Below are 22969 nucleotides of genomic sequence, written 5' to 3'. Positions count from 1 at the left end.
TGTTTACTGCTTAGCTAATTAATCAACTGCACAGTAAACATTTTGTGTAGACATGCCTTCTGGATGTTAAATGAGTGCCTGTGGCAGCAATTCATGTATGGACAAAAAAAACCAAGCCCATTCAGTGTTTGACCAGCAGAGGGCAATACTAGCATGCATTATTTTCTGCACTTGGGCAATAAGCTGGCCTACTAAGCTCTTCTCTAGTGGAGGTACCAGTTCTCCCTTTAAGTGTTCAGGGACAGAGAGAAGACTCCACTGTCTGGAGTGGCTGCTACTTTTAGAGCCAACCATTTACAGCTAGGGCTATTTACCCACCTGAGGCAGAAATACTGAATAGTTTGGGGCATGTAAATATGGTGCCTCTGAACCATATTCAAGCACCTATCACAGGATTGGTGATACAGGGGAAAGATAGCGTTTTCCCTACATGTACAACCATAAGTATGCAAATTAAGAACTGGACTTGCTGGTAAGTTTACAGCAAGGATAAGACAGCCTCACTGTTAATCTTTCCTTTGCCATCTCTCCACTTACCCCCAGCAGCAAGTCGTTTGGAGATAAGGCAACCTGCTTCCTTCCACCTTACCCCTCTCCAGTGGTGCATACCCAGAGTGAATCCCCTTCCTTCAGCATGTCAGGCTGTTTCCAGACCCCTGCAGTAAAAAGTGCTCTTGGAGCCCTTATAAAGATCATTTCTTAAAATTCTTTTAGTCAGAGGCCAACAGAAGTGTAAAAAAATAAGTGTACAAAGCTACATTCTCAGGATCCATGCAACAGTCCTCATAGGAGGGAGGTGATGGCTTTGGACAGATAGCTTGCCTACACACATAAATATGCAAGCTCTGCCAGCCCCTGCCCATGATGATTAATCTTGCTAGAAGAGTTCTGCCTCAAAGTTAGAAGTCTGCTGCAATCTGCCTGCAATCATTCATTTCAATGTTGGTATAATTCTGAGGATACCTAAAAGAAATGAGGGGAAACTGTGAGGTTAACAGCTGTCCTGTGAGAAGGAGCAAAGAGCCAGCCCCTCAGACACTAAGCCTGGTTGTTAATCTCATATAGTGGCTGTAAAATTACTGTATAAAATCCAGCCCTTTATGGCTCTGATGGCTTTTTCAAATCCTTTTTGAATGTGGGTTCAGGGGTTTTTTTGGGTGAGATGTAAGGATTTTTTTCCTTTCTCATACTTAAACACTGACTATAGCCCCATCAAACTGAGAGAAGCTTATAAAAAGAACATCTCTGGTAGTTACTAATTAATATCCCTTAACATTATGCTTACAGAAAGTTACTCTGAGAGGAATCTGTTTCACTGCTGCTATTAAGCAGATACTTTTTAATGTTTCTTTTGTCAATGGTAACATGGTAGTGACAGGAAGATCAGGATTGGCTTAAATACCTAATTTTGTACCTGTCCCCTCTCTCCACCAGTACCATGCAGAAAAGCAAGACAGAGTAAGAGGTGCCAGGACAATAGGAAGACAAGATGTCTTCTTACCTTTTGATGTAATAGAAGGCTAAACCAGCAAGCACAAGTATGAGTAGTAGAGCTCCCAGGACAAAGAGGGCAATCCTCCAACCCTCTAAAGAGGCTGCAGAGGATGAAGAAATGGGCACTTAGATGAATTATACAAAGTCTTATTCAGCTTTCCTAATTTCCCTTCAGGACAGTACATTCCTAACATGAAGACTGTAAGAAGCTTAAATTTTTTCCTTCCTCTTGGATTTATGTCCCTGGAGGAAGCTCATGGCTTTGCTGGTGGGGGGTAAGAAGTGGTAGGCAGTCCCAAAGGAGGTAGCCATTCTGAATGCCATATGATTAGGTACATAAGGACCCCAAAAATGCATTCCTGTTACCAGAAGGAGATTATTTTAGCAGAAGGATATACTGTGTTGAGGACACACCACTGATTCTGCTCTTTGGAGCACGTATCTCTGGATGCAACATCTCTGTTCTACTTTGTCAACACATGGACATGAGGTTCCTGAATATGAACTAAATGCAATTTATAAAAAGCCATTTGTAACTTATTCTGCATTTTGGCCAGTGCGTCTAGGCAGGGTCAGAATTATTAGGGTACTGGACCCAGTACCAGCAAAGCACTAAAGCCCAAAGTCAGAAGTGTTTAGGAACCCCACACAAATATATTTAAGTAGAAGTTAGGCATAAATACCTCTATGAATCTGAGCCTTAGATGTAATAAGCTACCTCATCCCTTTTGACTAAGGAGAAGCTGCTGCTTCATGTTACCCTCCCATGCCCCCCCATCTCTCTCAGGCCCCATTGGCTTCTACTGGACTAGTTCAGAGAGCTGAGATTCTACTAGTCTAAACTGTCCCCACAATCTCATTTAGTTTCCAACACAGACATTCTAGCCCCATTATTGCGCCCATGGTGCTTGCTTTTCTTTACTCACTGACACCTGATGCCTCTGATGCTGGCTCTTTTGGAGTGGCACACTCGACATTAGTCCTGAGCATATTCCCATCCACTGACAATGGATGTGGGCTGGAAGTGAATTCTTTCCGCCAGCTGATGATTTCATGTTGTTGCTTCAGTGACCTGGCCCACACCTGGCCTGAGAGCTTCAATATGGAACCTATGCAGGTGAAGTTAAGTTCTGTAAGGAAGAGTGCAGAATGCAGCGTGAATTCCGGTGCAGAGTGAATGGACTGTGTTGGCATGATGCAGCAAGGTTTCTGGTGTCTTAAAACAAAAGTTTAGGTTATTGCAGTGCAATCTAATTCTAACCAGTTTGCCTCAAACCCAAACCCTAAACACCAGAGCTAGTCAACACCCTACCTTTCATCTCTAATTCTCTTCAGATTCTGGAGAAGACCTAGGTGTATTGTAACCAGCCTCCAACTCTGAACTCAATTTTGTGTTGTGCCTTTTTGGTATATCATAAAAACGCCAATCGGATAAAACTCGACAGACTTTGACCTGAACAGGAGATGCAGCTTCCAAGGTCTCATCTTTGGAAAATAAAAAGAAATAGGAGCCACTCCCTTAAAATTAATACCTCTCACATCTGTCAAGAGCTGACTTGGCCTATGAGTTTCAGGAGCAGCTAGTAATTCTGCATGCCTTGAAAGGACTTAACACCTCCTTAACCATCCACAGAAATCTGAATTAACACTCCAGGTTGGGCCATATAAAAAAAATCGGGTGTCAAGTGTATGCTGCAGTCAGACTGCAGAAGAGAGACTCGTGTTATTTATCCAAATCTGTGTGAAATATCACTTGGTTAAAAAGCCAGGATTAGGGAGCTTTCACAGAACACAAAGGGTAGCACTAAACTGGGCACGTCTACATGAGACACTAACTGCACAGTAGCCTAATAATACTGTGCAGCAACATATCGTGGCACAGACAGTGCTAATACATTACTATGCAGTATTACTAGACTGTTGCACAGTAGTGTCACTAAAAAGGTCTTTGCTGCTGCTACTATGCAGTAACTCTGGTTACTACAAACTTACTTAGTACTTGGTTATACATGTACTAAATTAAATGAGCAGCAACCACTTTGCATTAAAGACATGCCCACTGACACTGAGCTCCAGTGGGAACTGCCACGTGTGTCTGAAATTCTCCCATCGGTGGCTGTTCCCTTTCCTATAGTTTGTGCGGCAAAGTTATCTCTGCCTTCTTCCTAAGGCTGTTTGACAGGTGCAAAATCAGCTGGAGGAAGGAGTAAGATTACACAGCAAGGGCTTTTTTTTCTTTTTAGCCCCACCCTACAACACTGGCTACTCCACTTCTGTGAGTTGCTCATGTCAGATCATCCCATTTCCCTCCTTATAGAGATAACCCTGCCTCACTCACTCTGCTACTCCCCTCACACAGGAATGCGTTCAGATTTCCGATTGAGGGGCCAACAGCCTGTGAGAGGAGCATTCAGTTTGAGAATAGACCAATGGTTCTCAACCTTTTTAGACTCAAGTCACTCCTTGGAAAATGACTGTAATTTTCACTTGTTTTTTGATTACAGAAAAATGTTAGAGCAATTTTTTAGTTACAAAGACCCCAAAAAGACCCCAACATATTTTTAACACTATGGATTCCTATTTGAAATGTCTAGGTTTATTTTGTGAATCATGTTTTCATACCTAACAGTGCTAATATTGCGTTGTAACCTTGAAAGGATCTCAGGGTGCCATGGCACCTTGGTTGAGAATAACTGGAACAGACCATTTGCTTTCCCAAATGGGTGCTTTTACACATGCTTTCTGACATACATGGAGAAGAAGGGGCTCCTTCACTGTCATTTTAGTCAAGTTACAGGACTCTATTGGCAAGGGGTTGCAAGACAGGAGATATTATGAAGTGGATAAATAAAGGTGGGTGGTATTGGCACTGACCTTGTAGATAGAACTGAGAGACTCCACAGGAGCAGTTCTCTTCTATGGATGTCATCAGTACCTTCTCCAGGCTGTCTAGCATCCTTTCAGGGTTTAGAGTCCATGTAGAGCAGTCTGAGGGGGAAGAAAAGGTTATTAGAGCATGTCAGGTTGAAGCAATTAGCTTGCAGCCAAGCATGCAGTCTCACCTGATCTCAGATGCTAAACACAGCCAGGTCTAGCTACTACTTGGATAGGAAATCATGGTCATAGACAAAATTAGAGGGGTGAAGAGGACAGAGTTGCAGGAGATCCTGAAAAATGATTCCACCTTCCTCATACCAATCTGAGCTTGTCCCATAGCATTCATGGATCCACTGGGATGGGCACAATTTTCTACAAGCCAGACATAATGAAGACGGTGACAGATCTATGCTCATGTGGCATCACCTGCAACTCCCCCCTGAACTGATAAGGAGCTGCATGCTCAGTCCCTCTAATTTATACCAACATCTTTATTTTGGACTGCTGTGGATGTGTGTGCAAGTTTTACTCGCTCACAGAGCTGAAACCCCATGCCTCTTACCTCCAAACCCAAATCATAACTGGGCCCCTGGAACTTAAGGTCCATTAGCAAACAAACTAATGTCAAGGGAGAAGGAGAGACAGGTCCTAAAATGTCTTTCCTGAATACTGCAGGAGGTTGTGAAAGGGGAAAAACCATAGTTCTCATTTGCCTGAAAGGCAGATAGTTGTTTGAAGGTAGCCACAGAGGGCTACAGTCTCTCTCATGCATTAAGTAGGCCTCAGCTAAGAGTCTCTAAAGATAATGGATTCTTTTCTGTGGCCTACCATGCACCTTGGACATAGAAACACCCCTTGATTTAGCCCAGCTTTGGATGAATTAAAGTTTTTCTCAACACTGCCTTCCGTGGAACTGAAGACATTGTCATATGTTCAGTCCCCTACCCAGAGGTTTGGGGCTGTGTAACCCTTCATTTCTGTTAAGTCAGTTAGACCCAGTCTTTCTCAACAGTGCCCCAGTTACGTATGACATGAGGGAAGATTTCCTATCACTGCTGAAAGGCCAATAGACTTTCCACCAAACTGCAAAGGAAACCTTAACAAGATGGTTCAGCCACATTTTGACAAGAGAATTACGTACTGTAGTCACCCTTACACACACCCTATTGGCAGGACTGTCACTCCCAGCCTATGAGTGCTATGCCTTTTCCTTCCCACCTTATCCCAACACCAGCATTGCGAGGCTGCATTCACACCGTGCCCCTACATCTGAAGCACAGCCTGAGCTACACTCCAGGGCACATAATTCTCAGTTCTTCGTCTCTTCTGATCTACATGAAAATGGACTCAGCAAAAGCATTTCCTTTGAAATCAGGCCTCAATTTCTCTCCAAATCCCCTCCAACCCCAGGTGGGATAACAACTCTGCTTACTAGGTGTCATCAGGCATATACTGAGATCCTCAGCAAGCGACCTCAGAGGACAGATGTTCTCCAAACCAGGTGTAGGGTCTGAGACAGCATATACAAGTGTAGTACTCATATTGCAACAGCGGCTCAAAGAGACTGACCTGTACCCAAAAAACCAAAAAGAGTCATGTTTCACTAAAACAGCATTTTGTGGACTTCATCACACTTGAAAACTACGGAGTCCCATCTCTTGCCAACAGATACTCATCAGAGGTGGGACAGTTGCTGGAGTAGGTGTATTGTGGAAAACAATCTAAGCAGTTTTCAGAGATATGCTGAACCAGTTGCATAGACTCAAAAGGAATAGAACTTTTGACAGTCTGGCAGTAAGGGGGCTCTCTGGATTCTGACATTTGACTGCAACTTCCAGAGAGGTACTTGGGGAGGAAGGTTGGATCTCAGAATTACAGAGCTTCAAAGTTCCAGAATGAGTCAGGTCCCTAAAAAGCATCTTGACACTGATGATGTTCAACACACAGACTTGCAAGACACACAGCAGCATTTTTTTAAGTCTTTAGAACTTGAGCTTTTTCTCTGTGGCCCTCCAGGCTATGCCTCTACTTACATTTTAAAATGAAATCAGAGATGCTTGCAAACCAACACAAGTCCATGCTGGGTCTTTCAAGCACACTTTATATAGCACAAGTCTTGCAAGAAAACTGCATGAGTTGACAACACTTCACCTTGAATTCATCTCATGATAAAGACAAAGACAGATTCTTTTACCCAGAGGAAGAGAAGCATGAACTGTTTCTCATTACAAGAGAAAAAGAACCAAGTAATAAAGTTTAAACACTATTTCAGAACTTGCAGACTGATGCCCAGCAACTCCAATGTATGTTTCAGGAAGCAGAAAAATTTATTTATTTTTTTAAACGAAAGATATAAGGAAAGCATGGCATTTCAGTGAAACCCACAGGTGTCAGGTCTTTTTCTCTTTTACATAAGATTTACCTATTAGATAGGAAAAAGCCAATGCTGGTAATTATTTACTGCCTTTTTGTCATTCACATCCTTTAAGAAAAGGTCAGAAATAGAAAATGCATTAAAAATTCTTATCCCAGTTGATAGAATCCTGTAGCACAGACAGGATTTAGAAATGTAATACAGTACTGTATTAAATAGAAAGAATTCTTAATTGCTATAGAATCCTATTTATCTCTCTCTTGTTAAGCTTTAGGGAGCTCATCCATAAGAAAGATGATATTTAAAAAAACATTTTTGTGTCTTTAACAATTTACTTTTCACTAGTATTTGCTGTGGAAGACATGCCTTTTGTGTATAGTTGACTCATACAGCTCGGTTCTATGCTGAGCCATCAATGTAAGATTCTAGTCTCATCAGTTCACACTAAGGGAGGTGAGAAATATTTTCCTTTAGTGGTCCCCCATGCTACATTCTCAATTGCATCATCCAGTCTGGATCTATATTTTTCATTACAAGTACTATGACAGCATTTGCCAGAACCAAATAAAGACCTAATGATTAGACCTGTTCTCTACCAGCAGGAGGCTCCCAGCATAGAAAACCTGGAAATATTTTCAATTGGAGGCTGTTAAGTTTGAAATCAGGAATCACCTCACCTGTCTTTTGGACAAGGCAAAAAATGTGATGGTCCGAAGAGGTCCAGCTGTCCTCTGCCTGTGCTTGACTTCCATGTGTAAACCAAAGCATCCACCAGGTTCTCAAGGGTTGCCACCATGCCCTGAGGACTTCTTCCTTGATGGCGGTTGTACACTGCAACAGCACTGGAGCCCTGCCTAATGGAAAGGGCATCCTTGACAGGTGGCAACAACAGATCTGGAGATAGGGGGGAGAAGCTGGTGAATACTGAGCCTGTGGCAATGAGCAGCACCCTGCAAATGGTAGCAAAATAACTGGAATAATTCAAGGTGACGTGCAGCTGCTAAAGAAACTACAGACTGCAGGTTTCCCAGCATCTCTGAGATGTAGCAGGCTCTTTACAGAGCATAGCAGGAATTTGAGGCAAATAAATACCAACATTAGTACATGTGACAAACACCAACCATAAGATATTCCAGAAGGGGCTAGCATCACTATAGGACACTGGTGCAGATACTTAAATATAGCCATATGTTACACTAAAAGTATGGAAGGACTGACAGTCATGGAGACTGGAGGTCTCTGCTTCTCTACAGATCAGGTGTAACATCAAAGGAAGTATCTTTCCAACACCCTCTTGTCAGCGAGCCTTGATGCCAACATGGAAAGGCCTCTTCTCTAACAGTGAAAAGGGAATTCAGTCTCAACCCTAGCCCTAATGAAGGCTATTCTTAGGAGCAATTGAATTATATGATTACTGCTAGTCCATTAGGAGCTTATATCTTTGGTGCTTTCAGTCAAGAGACAAAAATGCAGGTTGCTTTTGATCTGGGCCAAATTGAAGCCAGTGTCTTGGGGAGAAGTGACTTCATATTCCATTACCTCAATACATTCCCAAAGTCACCCAGTGTTCACCTGTTTGCCCACCTAAACCAGGCTTCTTCAATATACCCAAAGAAAGCCCAGTGTCAGACTCAGAATCTGTGTGAAGGAATCATCTGCTCTCTTACAGCCTTACCAGGTGTGGGTCCTCCTTCCGGTGCAATTACAAACAGACCCGTGTTTCTGAAAGTGCCCTTCAGTGGGATGCTGGAATAGGCTTTGCCATCTGTTCCAGAGAAGAACACCAAACTGTATCCTCCTAAGTTGGCTCCAGGTTTCCCCTTCAGCTCAATGAATTGATAGGGGGTGGTGCTGTTGGTCAGGCTCAGCTCGTTGATAAGGATGGGAGGGGTGCTGGAAGGCATCACTGAAGAATTGGTGCAGTTGTTCTCCCGGAATGGTGTAATCACAGTCACCTGATGGGGACAGAGGCACCAACCAATCTGTGAGGGTGGGTGGGATAATTTCTATACTCACAGCTAAACATCCCCAATCCCGTGCACAATTTGATGCCTTTGCCTCCATCTGAGGTCTCTGCTAACTGACAGGTCATCTCATTGGATTTTTGTTGTCCTTCTCACTGTAATACTGCTGTCTCTGCTTCTGTTTTCTGGACCAAGTCTTTGTTCCACAGGATTATTCTCTTTCCTAAGAAGAGATCAATATATCTTCTCCAAGCCAGCATCTAGCGTCACCTCTTCCCTACAGCCTTCTCCCTCTGTGCTGAAACTGCTTAGAAACAAAAATTCTGATGGCTCACCACAAATCTCTCCCCCAGCATCTACAGATAGCATTGTCCTGGGACCTTGTACTATTCTCAAGATATTCCTTCAACTGCTATGGACTTCCTACCCTTTACTATGGCATATTTGTTGTATGCCCTTTGCCCATTCCCTTCTGTTCATAAGGCTTTTCCAACAGTGGCAGGGAACCAAAAAAAACCCCTTATAAAACTTTACCAAATGAATTTTGTGTGGGTTCTGTATATTGCTAAAAGAGGGTTCCATTGGAAAGTAGAAATTTAAAAAAGAGTTACCGCCACTCAGCCCAGCCAATTCCATTTCAGCACAATCTTCTAGCTACTTTCAGGGAATTTAATTTAATTTGTACCATATTACCCAACACAGGCTGCATCTACACAAGATGCTGACTGCGCAGTAACCTGAGGTACTGCACAGTAGCACTGACAAATGTCTTTTTTGGGATGCTGACTGCGCAGTAGCCTAATGCTACTGCACGGCAGCATCATGTTACAGTTCTTGCCACACGATGCTATTGTGCTGTAGTATTGGGCTACTGTGCAGTCAGCATCTTGTGTAGATGTGGTCACAGAGGGTGTATATCAAAACGTAACTGAGTGTCTAATTCCTAAGGAGGTGACTTCTGAGGAAAGGCTGAAAAAACTAGGGTTAGTTAGTCTGGAGAATAGAAGACTGAGGGGGGATTTGATAACAGTCTTCAAAATACCCAAAGGAAGGTTATATAGAGGATGGAGACAGAATTTTTTGTGGCTGCAGGAGTAATGGCTGCAAGCTGCAGTAAGGGAAATTTAGGCTGGAGTTTAGGAAGAACTTTCTGACCATTAGGGTGGTGAAGCATTGGAACAGGCTACGAAGAAGCTGTGGAATCTCCATCCTGGAAGTTTTCAAAAGCAGGTTAGACAGACACTTGGCTTGGGTGATTTAATCAGGGATAATCCTACAATAAGCAGGAGGCTGGACTAGATAACTTCATGTGGCCCCTTCCAACTCTACTTTCATATGATCCTAAGATGCCTTGCAAGTTCAGCACTTGATTCAGAGTAGTGTTTGGGATTTCTCAGGGTCAGGGCATTTGTCATCAAGGCTGCTTGGTGTTAACCATGCCTCCCCCCGCCCCCCCAATGCAAAAATGCACTTTACTAGAAGAAGCAGTGCAATACTTCAGCTCAGCTAAAGCTGATTCAATCAACTATTAGATAAAAGTGCTAAAGCCCCTGATCTATACAGACACTGTAGGGATGGGCCCAGCTGCCTCTTCTGGGCATCTGCTGGGCTTGGCAAGGGAGCGCACAGAATTTCAAGTAAAATGCTGGCTTTTATTTATTTATTTTAATGTCTGCAAGCCGCCCAAGTGTTCATTTTGCTGATGGACAGCTAAGGGATAGTTATCTCTCAAAATACCCATCACCCTGTTTTTGTTTATTAGCAAACTGATTGTGGCTTTTGTGGCATGTTGCCCAGTGAAACCCAGCCTTCTCATCTATTATGCCAATTATCAGAGACAAGGGGGAGTGGGGACAACAGAGCCAGGGACAGCCAACCCCAGAGGGCACTGATGACAGGCTTAAGTTGATGTGAGACTGAACTGAATACAACAGAAATCAACAAAAGACAGCCCTGGCCCTCCCAGATGTCTCCTGCCCCATACCTGGAAGCTGCTGTGGAGCCTAGGGGTCAGGCCATTGCACCGGCTCAAAGACTCATCCTGGCTACTGTGGGAATCATCTTCGTACAGGATATTCTGCCCTGGGGCCAGTACTCTGAGCAACTTATCTGCCCTGTCAGATGCCCGGGAAATGTACACCACTGCATCCACCAGCCCCTCCTCCGTCACTACCATGCTCCCTCTGTAAGAGGGGGTGGTGCTGTAATAGAGGGCTATGGCATCTGCCCCGTTCTGGATGGTGTTCGGAGGCAAAATGATCACAGGTTTTGGAGTCACTCCCTCGCTGCCCACCAGGAAGTAGCCTTGTTCATTGGTATGGTAGCCGGTCAGGTTCACCACTTTGTAAGCCTGGTTGTTTTTGCCATTATAAAGGACCAGCCAGTAATCCTTGAGGTTAAAGTGTGTCTGCCCAGTGTAGAATAGTTCAACATACTCTGTATCCTCCCGGCCACCTGGATTATCTGGATTCACTTCATTGATGAGCAGTTTAGGCAGTTGGGAAGGTGGCTCGTGCATCACTGCTGGCTTCTCCGATGAAGCACCTTTAAAAGCAAACACCTTATCAACAAAGTTGATTCAAAGGGGTCTTCCTCAGTCTAGGCAGGGCAGAGAGCTTTAGGCAAAAATCCCATTAGAAACTTGCATATGCTGCACTGTGGCCTAGGTAATTAGTAGGGGTACACTGATAGAGATTTTTAGTGCCGATACCCAGACCTGCATATTGATACCGATGGCCAATCAATATGCAGGTCTGGCTGGTAAAAGGATCCGGCTGGTGTAAGGGAAGGGGCGAGGGGAGAGGGAAGCGGTGCGGGGGGGCAGATCGAGGACCCTGCGGTGAGGAAGGGAGAGGGGCTGGAGTAGATGCTGCACAGTCAAGGCAGACTGTGGGACAGAGCCACAAGTGGCTCATTGTGGGGGGGGGGCAGCTCCTACCTCTACATGCACCCCAGGAGGGCATGGGAGAGCGTGCCCCCTGTTCTGCAAGAACAAACAAGGCAAGAACAAACTGCTGCTGCAGGCTAGGGCTGGGGACAGTGCTGGGCTCTTCTCCTAGGGGCTGGGCCAGTCTGTGAAGGGTTGGCTATCAGACTGGAAGTCCAGAAGGGGCTGGCATACTGAGGACCATCGGCCAACCCTTTTTTATACTGATGGGTGACTGCTGGTCCACAGTATGCTGGCCACTTCCAGTCTGCAGTATGCTGGTCCACAGTTTGCCTGTCCACGCATAGGTGGAGGGAGAAAAAAAGAATTGGGGGGACTGAGCATGTGCGTGCATGTGTGCATGTCCCCCTGCTGAAAGTCTGCAGGAGAAGAGGTGGGGGGAGGGGGAGTGAGGCTTGGGCTGGGATTGGGGCCAGAGCGCGCTGCACCCGTGTGGCCACCCCTTCCCCTGTGCCAGGGGTCATTGCCCAGGGCCAGCATCCACCATCCCGTAGCCCTGCATCCACCCTGGCTGTCTCTCTGCACTAGCCCTGGTCCGGTCTTAGTCCCAACCGCCCGGATGTGGGGGGCAGGGCCCAGAGCTTGATTGGAGCCAGCCTCAGCTGCGCCTCCAGACCAGAGGGGGCAGAGCCCCTGGGACACCTGCACCTACCCTGCCCAGGAAGAGTCCAGTGGCTCCTCCAGAGCTGCGGTGCTGGACAGCTGATCTTTGAATGGTGCAAGGGCAGGCTACAGTTGCGCTCTGCCTGCTCCACAACTCCGCCCCTTGCTACAGCCTTTGAAAGCAATGAGGTGCCATGTGCATCCTGCTGCTGAGCAGGCCAGGCAGTGAGCCACATGGTGCTGCTTTCAAAGGCTTCAGCGAGGCACAGAGGCAGGGAGCAGGGAGCCCATGCAAAGATCAGACCTCCCCACCATTTGGCTACCCCGTACCACGTCTGTGGAGGAACTCCGACTGTCCCATGACCCAGCCAGGGCCCCATTCACCGTGAACCCCAATCCCCTGCGGTGTGCACTGCAGCAGGGGCCATTTGCCCACGCCCCTGGATGAGCTGCTGGGCTCCCAATGCCCCACAACCTGGCCCAGCTGAGGCTCCATTCCCCATGAATGAGGCAATCCTCACAGTGAAGCAGGGAGTGGGGCAGGGGTGAATGATTTACCCCTGCCCCTACTCCATTCCCTCCTGCACTGTGGGGGTCTCGATCTGCCTCCCCCAAGCCCAGGCAGTCAAGAGAAATGTACTGGTGTGCTGTGCTGGGCCAGCTGCGATCCCAACACACCCCTCCCACCTGCTGCAGCAGCCTGAGGCCGAGCTGCCCTGGCATTTGTGGGGGCTGAGCCCCATTAGCCCCCACTTCCACTGCCTATGGGTCCACAGTCACTTCCAGTCCACAGCCACTCTCAGTCTGTGGCCACAGCCACAGTCTAAAAGTTTGGGAACCACTGTGATATGGGACTGATGTATCCCATCATGTCTAGTATTTAGGGTTTGTACAGTGTTCTGAAGATGCTGGGCCAATCTCAGAGGGGAGTACTGGCTAGTGTAACACACCTCCTTCCTGCCTCCTCATCGGACACATCTACATATGCATTTGATCTGCGATCAGTTTATTTGTGAGTAAACTACTCATGAGTAAATGCTCCTAGGCAGGCATCAACACATGCAGGGACATGGGAGCAGGTTTGCCTCTCCTAGTAGCAAACTGCTCCCACTTCCTGTAGCCCTGCAATGAGCCCCTGCTGCCAGCAGGGGGAGCTTGAGGCTCCCTCTGGGTGCTAGCCCAAGGCCTGACATGGAGCACGGGGCCAGAAGACAGCTATCTCTTGACCAGGGCTGGGACATTGTTCCCTGTCCCCCAGGGGCTTCCTGCTGCCAGGGCCAGGACAATGTCCCCCTGCCACAGCAGCAGGAAAATCCCAGCCCTGGCTCTTTGATCAGGGCAGAGGACTTGGAAAAAGCTGCAAGGGAGGAGCAGATCTCAGCCCCCTGCCCCAATCTGCTGGTGGGGCAGCTAGCAGCAAGCCCCTGGTTGGGTGGGGGTTCTCGCTAATAGTTTCCCCAGGTGAATGGGGTAGAGGGCTGTGACCTGCTCCACCCCTGCAGTTCTTTCCAAGTCCTGTGCCTCAATTGCCCAATCAGGGTGTGGGGCTGGGACCTGCCCCTGGCCAGGACAGTTCCCAAGCTCTGCTCCATGATCGCGGGGTGAGGACTGTAGAGCCTGTTGCCTGCTCAGCTCTATGAATACAGAGCTGGGCGGGGAGCAGGCTCCCCAGACACCAGCAGCAGGGAGCTCCCAGCACCAGCTCCATGATCATAGGGTTGGCACTGAGATATCCTTATCTCCCAGCACCAGCTCCATGGTTGTGGGGCCAGTGCTGAGAGATCCAGCACCCTGTTCCTCATTCACAGTGGCAAGGCAGGGGCTGGGAGATAAGAATTTTCCAGCCCTCGCTCCCTGATTGTGATCTCAGAGTGGGGGGGCTTGGAGGTCCCTGCTGCCAAGGCAGGGGGACGTAGACCCTGCCCAGGGTTTGGTGGTGGAGCCCACCCTGGCAACAGGCAGCTCCCAGGGGCAGGGGACAACCTCCTGTCCCCTGGTAGCCAGCTGGCAAGGAGCAGATTTGCTCCTGGTTAGGCATCTACATGAATACTCATGAATAAATTTGCTACTTGCATTTGCAGGTAGCAAATTTATATTCATGACTAGTGAGGTTTACTGTACAGTAAGCATGTGCACATGTAGATGTAATTCTATGCTGGATCCAAGAAAATTATACCAGTTTAGGGCTATGTTTTTTCTGTCCAATCTTTGCTTACACTGGTGTAAAGGCTGACTACATCACTGTAAATACATCATGCCAATAAGCTTTGTGTATTATTATTCATAGAATGCTTTCCATACCTACCTAACAGGGGAAGTGTCCTCATTCTTCCTGAAAGTTATGGCAATCAACTAGTTACCTCAGGTGCCTATACACATAAACAACGCATGCTCCCAGCAGCTGGCGAGGCATGGTGGCGGTAAGTGGGGAGCTCCCACAGATGCCACCAGCGGTGTCAGTGCTGAGGGTTGTGGGGGGTGGTGAGCAGCAACCACCCACAGGCACTGCTGACAGTGTTGGTGGTTCCTTTTCGTAGGGGGTGCACTGCCACACTCAGGAGGTGCACGTGCATCTGTGTGCACCCCGTACATGTTACCAATGCCTGTACATGAATGCATGGAGCCTGGGAAACAAGCAGGAAGAATTGGAAGTCCTTATACAGTCCAGGAACTATGACATGATTGGACTTGGTGGCAGCTCGCATACTGGAGCCCTGTCATGGATGGGGACAATGTGTTCAGGAAGAACAGGCAGGGAAGAAGATGCGGAGGAGTTGCACTTTATGTAAAAGAGCCATATGATTGCTCAGAGCTCCAGTATGAACCTGGTGATAAGTTTGTTGAGAGTCTCTGAGTTAGGGTCAGAGGAGACAGCAACAAGGTGATGTTGTGGTGGTGGTCTGCTATAGGCCACAAGACCAGGAGGATGTGGTGGATGAGGCTTTCCTCATACAGCTAGTGGAAGTTTCCTGATCACAAGCCCTGGTTCTCATGGGGGACTTCAATCACCCTGACATATGCTGCAATAAAACAGTGCACAGGCAATCAGAGGTGAGGCATCGGGGGTGCATGAGGGTGCACATCCCCCCCAAGGGTGTTATCATAGAAGTAGGGTTGGAAGGGACCTTGTAGATCTTCAAGTTTGACCCCCGGCCTGGGCGGGAGAAAAAACTGGACTCAAATGAGTCCAGCCAGGTAGTCATCAAGCCTCTTCTTAAAGACCACCAGGGTAGGAGCCAGTAACACTTCCCTTGGAAGTTGGTTCCAGCTCCTAGCCGCCCTGACTGTGAAGTAGTTCTTGCGGATGTCTAATCTAAACCTACACTCCAATAATTTGTGTCCATTGTTCCTTGTCATGCCAGGAGGCTCTAGGGGAAACAGTGTTCCTCCAAACCCTTCTGGTCCCCCCTAGTGAGTTTATAGACAGTCACCAGGTCCCCCCTCAGCCTTCTCTTGTGAAGGCTGAACAGGTTTAGGTCCCGCAGTCTTTCATGGTAGGGTCTGGCCTGTAGTCCCTGGATCATGTGGGTGGCCCTCCTCCGGACCCTCTCCATGTTGTCCACATCCCTCCTGAAATGGGGCGCACAGAACTGGACACAGCCTGACCAGTGTTGCATAGAGGGCTTTACTTGAGATACACCTGTGGATGCACGACAAGGTGTGGTTAGCCCTGCCGACCGTGACCTCGCATTGTCGGCCCATGTTCATCTTGGAGTCAATAATGACTCCTAGATCCCTTTTTGCCTCTGTGCTCTCAAGAAGGGAGTTTCCCAGCTTATAAGTGTGCTGCTGGTTACTACTGCCTAAGTGCAGCACCCTGCACTTGTCAGTGTTGAAACACATCCTGTTTATGTTAGCCCACTCCTGTAACCTATTCAGATCTTGCTGCAATCTTTCCCTCCCTACTAGTGTGTTGACGCACCCTGACTGGCCGCGCTCACTGTTTAGGCAATGGGGGGGAGGGGGGCAGGTGGAAGCACCAGTGCCCCCCCGCAAGTGCCGGCCAATTGCTGCAATCACTGCAGCTGCTTCCAGGAGCGGCTGCGGCCGTGCTTGCTCTCAGAAGTGGCTGCACCCGCTCCTGGAAGTGGCTGCAGCAATTGCAGCCATCGGCTGGCACTTGCAGGGGGGCACCAGTGCTCCCGCCTGCTCCCCCTGCCCAGGACTGCCCACAGGGGACACTCCCCTCAGTCAGCAGGACTGGTTGCAGGGGGGGCACATGCTTCCCTTGATTAGTCGGCACCAGTCACCCATGGAGGCAATCCGGGACATTTTTGGAGAGTGTTGGGGACAATTTTCAGATACAAGTGCTACAGTGGTCAATTAGGGGCCATGCTTTTCTTGACCTGCTGCTCACAAACAGGAAAGAATTGTAGGGAATTTAGTAGTAGATGGCATCTTGGGAAGCAGCAACCACAAGATGACTGAGTTCAGGATCCTGAGAAAAGGAAGGATGGAGAGCAGCAGAGTAAGGACCCTGGACTTCAGAAAAGAAGACTCTGACTCACTCAAGGAACTCTTAGGCAGGATCTCCTGGGAAGCCACTCTGAGTGGGAGAGGGGTCCAGGAAAGCTGGCTGTATTTTAAAGAAGCCTTACTGACAGTGCAGAAACAAACCATCCTGATGTGCAGAAAGACTAGCAACTGTGCTTAGCAGGAAACTCTTCAGTAAACTGAATCACATAAAGGAAACTATGAAGTGGAAACTTGAACAAACAACTAGGGAGGAGTATAAGAGTGTTGTTCAGGCATCCAGGGATGAAGTCAGGAAGGCCAAAGTGCAAATGGGGTTGCAATTACCAAAGGAAGTGAAAGGTAACAGGAGGATCAGGGAAAGTATGGGTCCCTTAATGAATGCTGGAGGTAACCCATGACAGTGATGCAGGATGCAGAAAAGACTGAAGTACTCAATGCCTTGTTTATGTCAGTCTTCACAGGCAAGGTCAGCTCCCAGAATACTGCATCTGGCAGCCCAGTTTGGGGTGGAGGTAAGCAGCCATTAATGGAAAAAATACAAGTTAGGGACTACTTAGAAAGACTGGACATATACAAATCCATGGGGCCAGATGCATGGGCAACTGGTGCCTCCTACTACTGGTGGGGCACCAGCGGCCAACTGTCAACTGGGGGTGGGGGGTCCCCAGTGGCTGATCACCAACTGGGGGGCCAGGGGCAGAGGGAGAAAATTTTTGGGTAGCACCCTCCTCCCCCCACATTAAAGTCTGCAGGGGAAGGGGTGGGGGAGGAGCCATGGCAGGTAGCAAGGCTGGGGTTGGCACCAGGCAGGGATTGGGCTCAGGGCAAGGGTCCGCTGCAGCCGTGCAGCTGCCCCTTCCCCCATGCCAGGGGTCATTGTTCGGCAACCGCGTGCACCACCCCGCAGCCCTTCACTGACCCTGACTGCCTCCCTGCACTGGCCCCAGTGTGGGCCCAGCCCCACACTGCCCAGGGAGGCCTGGAGCTGGAACGGGGTCAGCCTTGGGTGCACCACCAGGCTGGAGGAGACGGAGCCCCCAGGACCCCTGCCCTGCCCCATCTAAGTCATCCCCAGGAAGAGTCCAGTGGCTCCTGCAGAGTCGCGGTACCAGAGAGCCATGGTGGGCATATGCCCTCCCCCAATCTTTGCATGGGGCAAGGGCAAGTTGCAGCTGAGAGGCATGCTGGGCTCTGCCTGCTCTGTGCCTCACTGAAGCTGTGGAAAGTGGCATGGCACCATGTGTGTCCTGGCCCTGGGTGGGTTGGGCGGTGAAGAACATGGAGTTGTGCCGCACTGCTTTCAAAGGCAGGATGCCGGGCTGGGTCATAGGCCAATCCCCACAGCACAGCAGAGAGCAGGGCAGGGGTGGGTGTGGATGATTCACCTCTGCCTCTACCCCATTTGCCCCTGCACTGTGGGGGTCTTGATTCCCTCCTCCTTGCAAGAAGAAACCTTACCTATCTGCCTGCTGTGCTGGGCTGGCTGCGAGCCTGGCACACCCCTCTTCCCAGCTGCAGCAGCCTGCAGCCAGGTTGCCCAGCAGCAAACCCGGAAGTGCCGCTGGCACTTCTTTCAGGGGGTGCACAGCCACTGCACCTGCATGCACTGCCTATGCGTCGCCAATGGCCAGATGGGATATACCCAAGGGTGCTGAGGGACTTGACTGATGTGATTGCAGAGCCACTGGCCATCATCTTTGAAAACTCATGGCAATTGGGAGACGTCCCAATTGACTGTAAAAGGGCAAACATGGTGGCCATATTTAACAAAGGGAAAAAGTAGGATCCAGGGAACTACAGACCAGTCAGCCTCACCTCAGTTCCTGGAAAAATCATTGAGCAAGTCCTCAAGGAATCCATTTCTAAGCACTTGGAGGAGAAGAAAGTGATTAGGAACAGTCAGCATGGATTCACCAAGGGCAAGGCATGCCTGACCAACCTGATTGTCTTCTGTGATGAGGTGACTGGCTGTGTGGACATGGGGAGACCATGATTTTAGTAAGGCTTTTGATATGGTCTCCCACAAGATTCTCACAGGCAAGCTAAGGAAGTACAGGCTAGATGAAAGGACTGTTAGGTGGATAGAAAACTGGCTGGAGCATTGGGCTCAGAGCGTGTAGTCAATGGCTCGATGTCTAGTTGGCAGCCGGTATCAAGTGTGGTGCCCCGGGGGTCTGTCCTGGGGTCAGTTTTGTTCAATATCTTCATCAACAACCTGGAAGATGGCATAGAGTGCACCCTCAGCAAGTTTGCAGATGACACCAAGATGGGGGGAATAGTAGATATGCTGGAGGGTAGGACTAGGGTTCAGAGTGACCGAGACAAATTGAAGAACTGGGCCAAAAGAAATCTCATGGGGTTCAACAAAGACAAGTGCAAAGTCCTGCACTTAGGACAGAACAGTCCCAAGCACCAGTACAGGCTTGGGGCTGACTGGCTGGGCAGCAGCTCTGCACAACACGACTTAGGGGTTACAGTGGACAATAAGTGGAATATGAGCCAACAGTGTTCCCTTGTTGCCAAGAAGGCTAATGGCATACTGAGCTGCATTGGTAAGTGTGTTGCCAGCAGGTCAAGGGAAGTGATTATTCCTTTCTATTCATCACTGGTGAGGCTACATTTGGAGTAGTGTGTTCAGTTTTGGGCCCCCCCACTACAGAAAGGTTGGACAAATTGGAGATAGTCCAGCAGAGGGCAATGAAAATGGTTTAAGGGCTTGGGCACATGCCTTACGAGAAGAGGCTGAGCAAATGAGGCTTATTTAGTCTAGAGAAGAGAATAAGAGGGGGTTTAATAACAACCTTCAACTACCTGAAATGGGGTTTGAAAGAGGATGGAGCTAGACTTCTCAGTGGTGGCAGATGACAAAACAAGTTGCAACAGTCTTCAGTTGCAGCAAGGGAAGTTTAGGTTAGATATTAGGAAAAATTTTCTCACTAGGAGGGTAGTAAAACACTGGAACAGGTTACCCAGACAGGTTGTGGACTCTATATCCTTGGAGGTTGTTAAGATCCAGGTAAAGAAAGCCTTGGCTGGGATGATCTAGTTGGAGATGGTCCTGTTTTGAGCAGGAGGTTGGACTAGATGATCTCCTGAGGTCCTTTCCACCCCTAATGTTCTATGATTCTATAAAAAGACAGGGGGATGTCCTACCCAGCCCAGCCACTATTAACCTGTAGCAGCAACAGCTGAGATTTGCTGGTTAACCTATGATAGCAAGCTACAATGGATGGAGAGGGGCAGATGGGACTTCAGTTGGAGTTGGAGCAATGCTGCACATTTCCCATCCATCTATTTTCAGACTCTCTCTGAAAGGGCCAGAGCTATAAATCCAGCTGGTTTTTCCCTTGACTCAAATTACAGTGGGTACCTGGTGGAGACTCTGTCACATGAGCATCCTTGAGACAAGCTTTCTCCATTGTGGCATTCCAGCTGCTGAAGTTTGCTGCCTCTGGGCTCTGCAGAAGGCTTCTGAAGGCCTGTGCCAGGCTACTCAGCTGCTGCGTGGATTTGGCAGTCAGGAGCATGCTGAACACAAGCCCCATGGCTTGGCAAGTTGCACTGGGATCTGAAGGAAATAGAGAACTTCATCAGCTTTGTTGCAGCCATAACTCTGGAAGGCACCTGGAGCTTGCCAGCACATCTTCTGTTGCCACAGCCAGCTCCCAGAGGTATCATTTTGCCATAGAACTTGTATGGATGCCAGCATACCATAGGATTCCTTTCTTTTTCGTGTCCTTGTGACAAGGTATTTAGAAGAATTTGCAGATTTGTTAGAATCTGTCAAGGCCATGTTGTGAGCACTTCTACTTTGGCCTCAAACTTGTGACTTCTGGGCTGCAGTCATAGAGGATTTGCACAAAGAAGCTCTGTATGATCAAGCCTATTCAGAAGATCTAGAGACAGCCTGCAGCCTGTGGGTATCACCCCCTCTTTGTACATGAATCTGTCCCAAGGTGGATTTGCCACTGTCAGAAGGATCTAACCATGGCTAACTGAATGGGACTCCTCTTTGTCCCCCTGGTCAGCTGTGCTGGCTGAATTCTTCCTGGTCACCTTTTAAACAGTAATGCAGAGGTTCTCAAACTGAGTGGTTGCGCACCACCAATTTAAAACAATACAACCTTAAGTACCACCAGCAACTTTTTCAGTTCAACCTTAAGTACCACCAGTGCATTTTTGTCATATAAAGTAATTATAATAAATCTGCTAATGCATACCACTGACAGGCTGTCTGTGTACCACTGGTGGTACACATACCGCAGATTGGGAACCGCTGCACTAATGAGTTGAACATCCAGATCACACCATAGGTTGGGCAGAGCCGTAACAGTTTTGCCAGTGCACCTCAAGAAGAAAATCTTCAGAATAAACCTCTTCCCTGTTCACTGCAGTGCTGTATTAGAGAACTGCATTAGTCTCTCTATATACAATATTAATGTGTTATACTAGTGAATATTTGAGTGTTGGTCGGGTCTAATATACTTCTCATCTATCATGCTTAGAAGACTAATATGCTTCTTATCTCTACAGAACAAGATACTGAACTAAGTTTGCAGTGAAGCCAGTGTACACTTAAAACCAAACACCTACCCCCCACAACCATCCGAGTCAATAAAATCTGAAACCTGGAACAACAGGTCAGAATGTGGGCACATGGGCAGTAACACAAGGACGTATGGCACAGCACCTGGTTATACACCACTAGCCAGCACTATTCATTTCCATGAGGACCAAATTCACCCAAGTTTAAATCAGTTGGATTCCAACTTCAGAGACAGCAATCTAACAGCAAAACCAGGGCTAGAAATTCAGCAACATGTGAACATTAACCTGCAGGAGTCTCAGGGACCACCTGTCCACATACCCCTCACCTTTGAAATATGCAACAGACGTTCCACAGTTGCATAGTTTGTCAAGGGCTTGAGCCAGAGCCATCTGTATCTCATAGGACCTCAGGACCCACTGCTGACAATCTGGGAAACAAAACAAATGAGGAGTAACCTGAAAAGGTGAACTACCAACCAATAAGAATCATATGCTCAGGGTTATTGCCATTTGGACAGGTGGACCTCTTTGCTGGGCCCAGCACAACATGACCAGTAAGAATGCTAGCTTGCAAGGAGTACAAAGGTTGGGAATCAGGAATGAGGAAGTTCACCCCTGAAATTAGTTAGCCAAGGCAAAATTACTGTTAGAGGAAGGAACATGAAAGACAATAACTTCAATTTAGTGGGGCTAATGGAAATCTGGTGCAGCCCTACCCATGACTGTGCGATACACATTGAGGGCTACTGGTTTTACAGACGGGACAGAGTAGGCAGAAAAGGGGGTGGGGTGGCTCTCTAGGTAAAGGAGCACTATACAGCTACCCTAATCAAAACAGGATCAGAGGAGGAGAAAGTTGAGGCATTGTGGGTTATGATACATGGAGATTGAGGGGAAAGGCACTTGGTGGTGGAGATCTGCTACAGATCAAGAGGAAAAGCTAGACTTGCAATTCTTGAAGCAACTCTCAGAGGCCGTATGGTCTAGGGACGTGGTTGTCATGGGGTACCTAAACTAACCTGACATCTGCTGGGAGGAGCAGTCAGCCAAATCCAACCATCCACATAGGTTCTTAACCTGCATGAAGGACCTTCACCTAAAGCAGGAGGTATACGGTCCCATTAGTGGGAATGCCTTACTGGACTTAGTGTTGGCTATGGAGAAGGACCTGGTAGGGGAGCTGCAGATTCATGGTCACCTTGGGGACAGTGACTACCAATCAATTGAATTCACCTTACATCTTAGGGTGGGTAAGATAACTGGTAGGGTGGAAGTGCTTGACTTTAGGAAGGCTAACTTCAGTATGCTTAGCAGTTTAGTCAATGACACACTGCAGGATAGGAGTATTGGTGGGATGGGAGTCCAGGAAGAGTGGTCATTTCTAAAGGAAGCAATCCTTTGGGCACAGAGGGAGACTATCCCAGTATGAGGGAAAAGGTGGAAAGGAGCCAACAAAACTTCCTTGGCTAAACAGGAAAATCCAGGGTAGCCTAAGGGCAAAAAAGGAGGCATATAGGCAGTGGAAGCAGGGGGAAGCTACCAAGGAGGAGTATACCTACCTGGCCCGCACTTGCAGGGAGGCAGTCAGAACAGCCAAAACAACTACAGAGCTGAGGCTGGCAACACAAATTAAAGACAAAAAAAAAAGTCTTTTTTTAGGTATGTAGGGAGTAAAAGGAAAGCACA

General features: G+C 47.9%; 1 protein-coding gene across 1 annotated transcript in view; it reads right to left on the bottom strand.

Moving 5' to 3' along the window:
* Positions 1 to 826: 826 nt before the first annotated feature.
* LOC149854829 (uncharacterized) overlaps positions 827 to 22969 on the bottom strand; it is a 38753-nt gene continuing 16610 nt past the window's right edge. The window contains exons 4-13 of the mRNA XM_090024692.1: positions 21610 to 21711; positions 20106 to 20303; positions 10694 to 11253; positions 8421 to 8700; positions 7423 to 7639; positions 5804 to 5940; positions 4369 to 4482; positions 2421 to 2624; positions 1502 to 1595; positions 827 to 963 (exon numbers count right to left, since the gene is read on the bottom strand). Of these exons, the coding sequence (XP_089880818.1) occupies positions 900 to 963; positions 1502 to 1595; positions 2421 to 2624; positions 4369 to 4482; positions 5804 to 5940; positions 7423 to 7639; positions 8421 to 8700; positions 10694 to 11253; positions 20106 to 20303; positions 21610 to 21711 (1970 nt within the window). The 3' untranslated portion in view covers positions 827 to 899. The remainder of the gene's footprint in view (positions 964 to 1501; positions 1596 to 2420; positions 2625 to 4368; positions 4483 to 5803; positions 5941 to 7422; positions 7640 to 8420; positions 8701 to 10693; positions 11254 to 20105; positions 20304 to 21609; positions 21712 to 22969) is intronic.

This window comes from Crocodylus siamensis, chromosome 12, assembly GCF_052110815.1.
Source record: "Crocodylus siamensis isolate JL-2025a chromosome 12, ASM5211081v1, whole genome shotgun sequence".
Lineage (NCBI taxonomy): Eukaryota > Metazoa > Chordata > Crocodylia > Crocodylidae > Crocodylus > Crocodylus siamensis.
The sequence above is the reverse complement of the archived record's forward strand: the minus strand, read 5'-3'. Positions and strand labels throughout refer to the sequence as shown.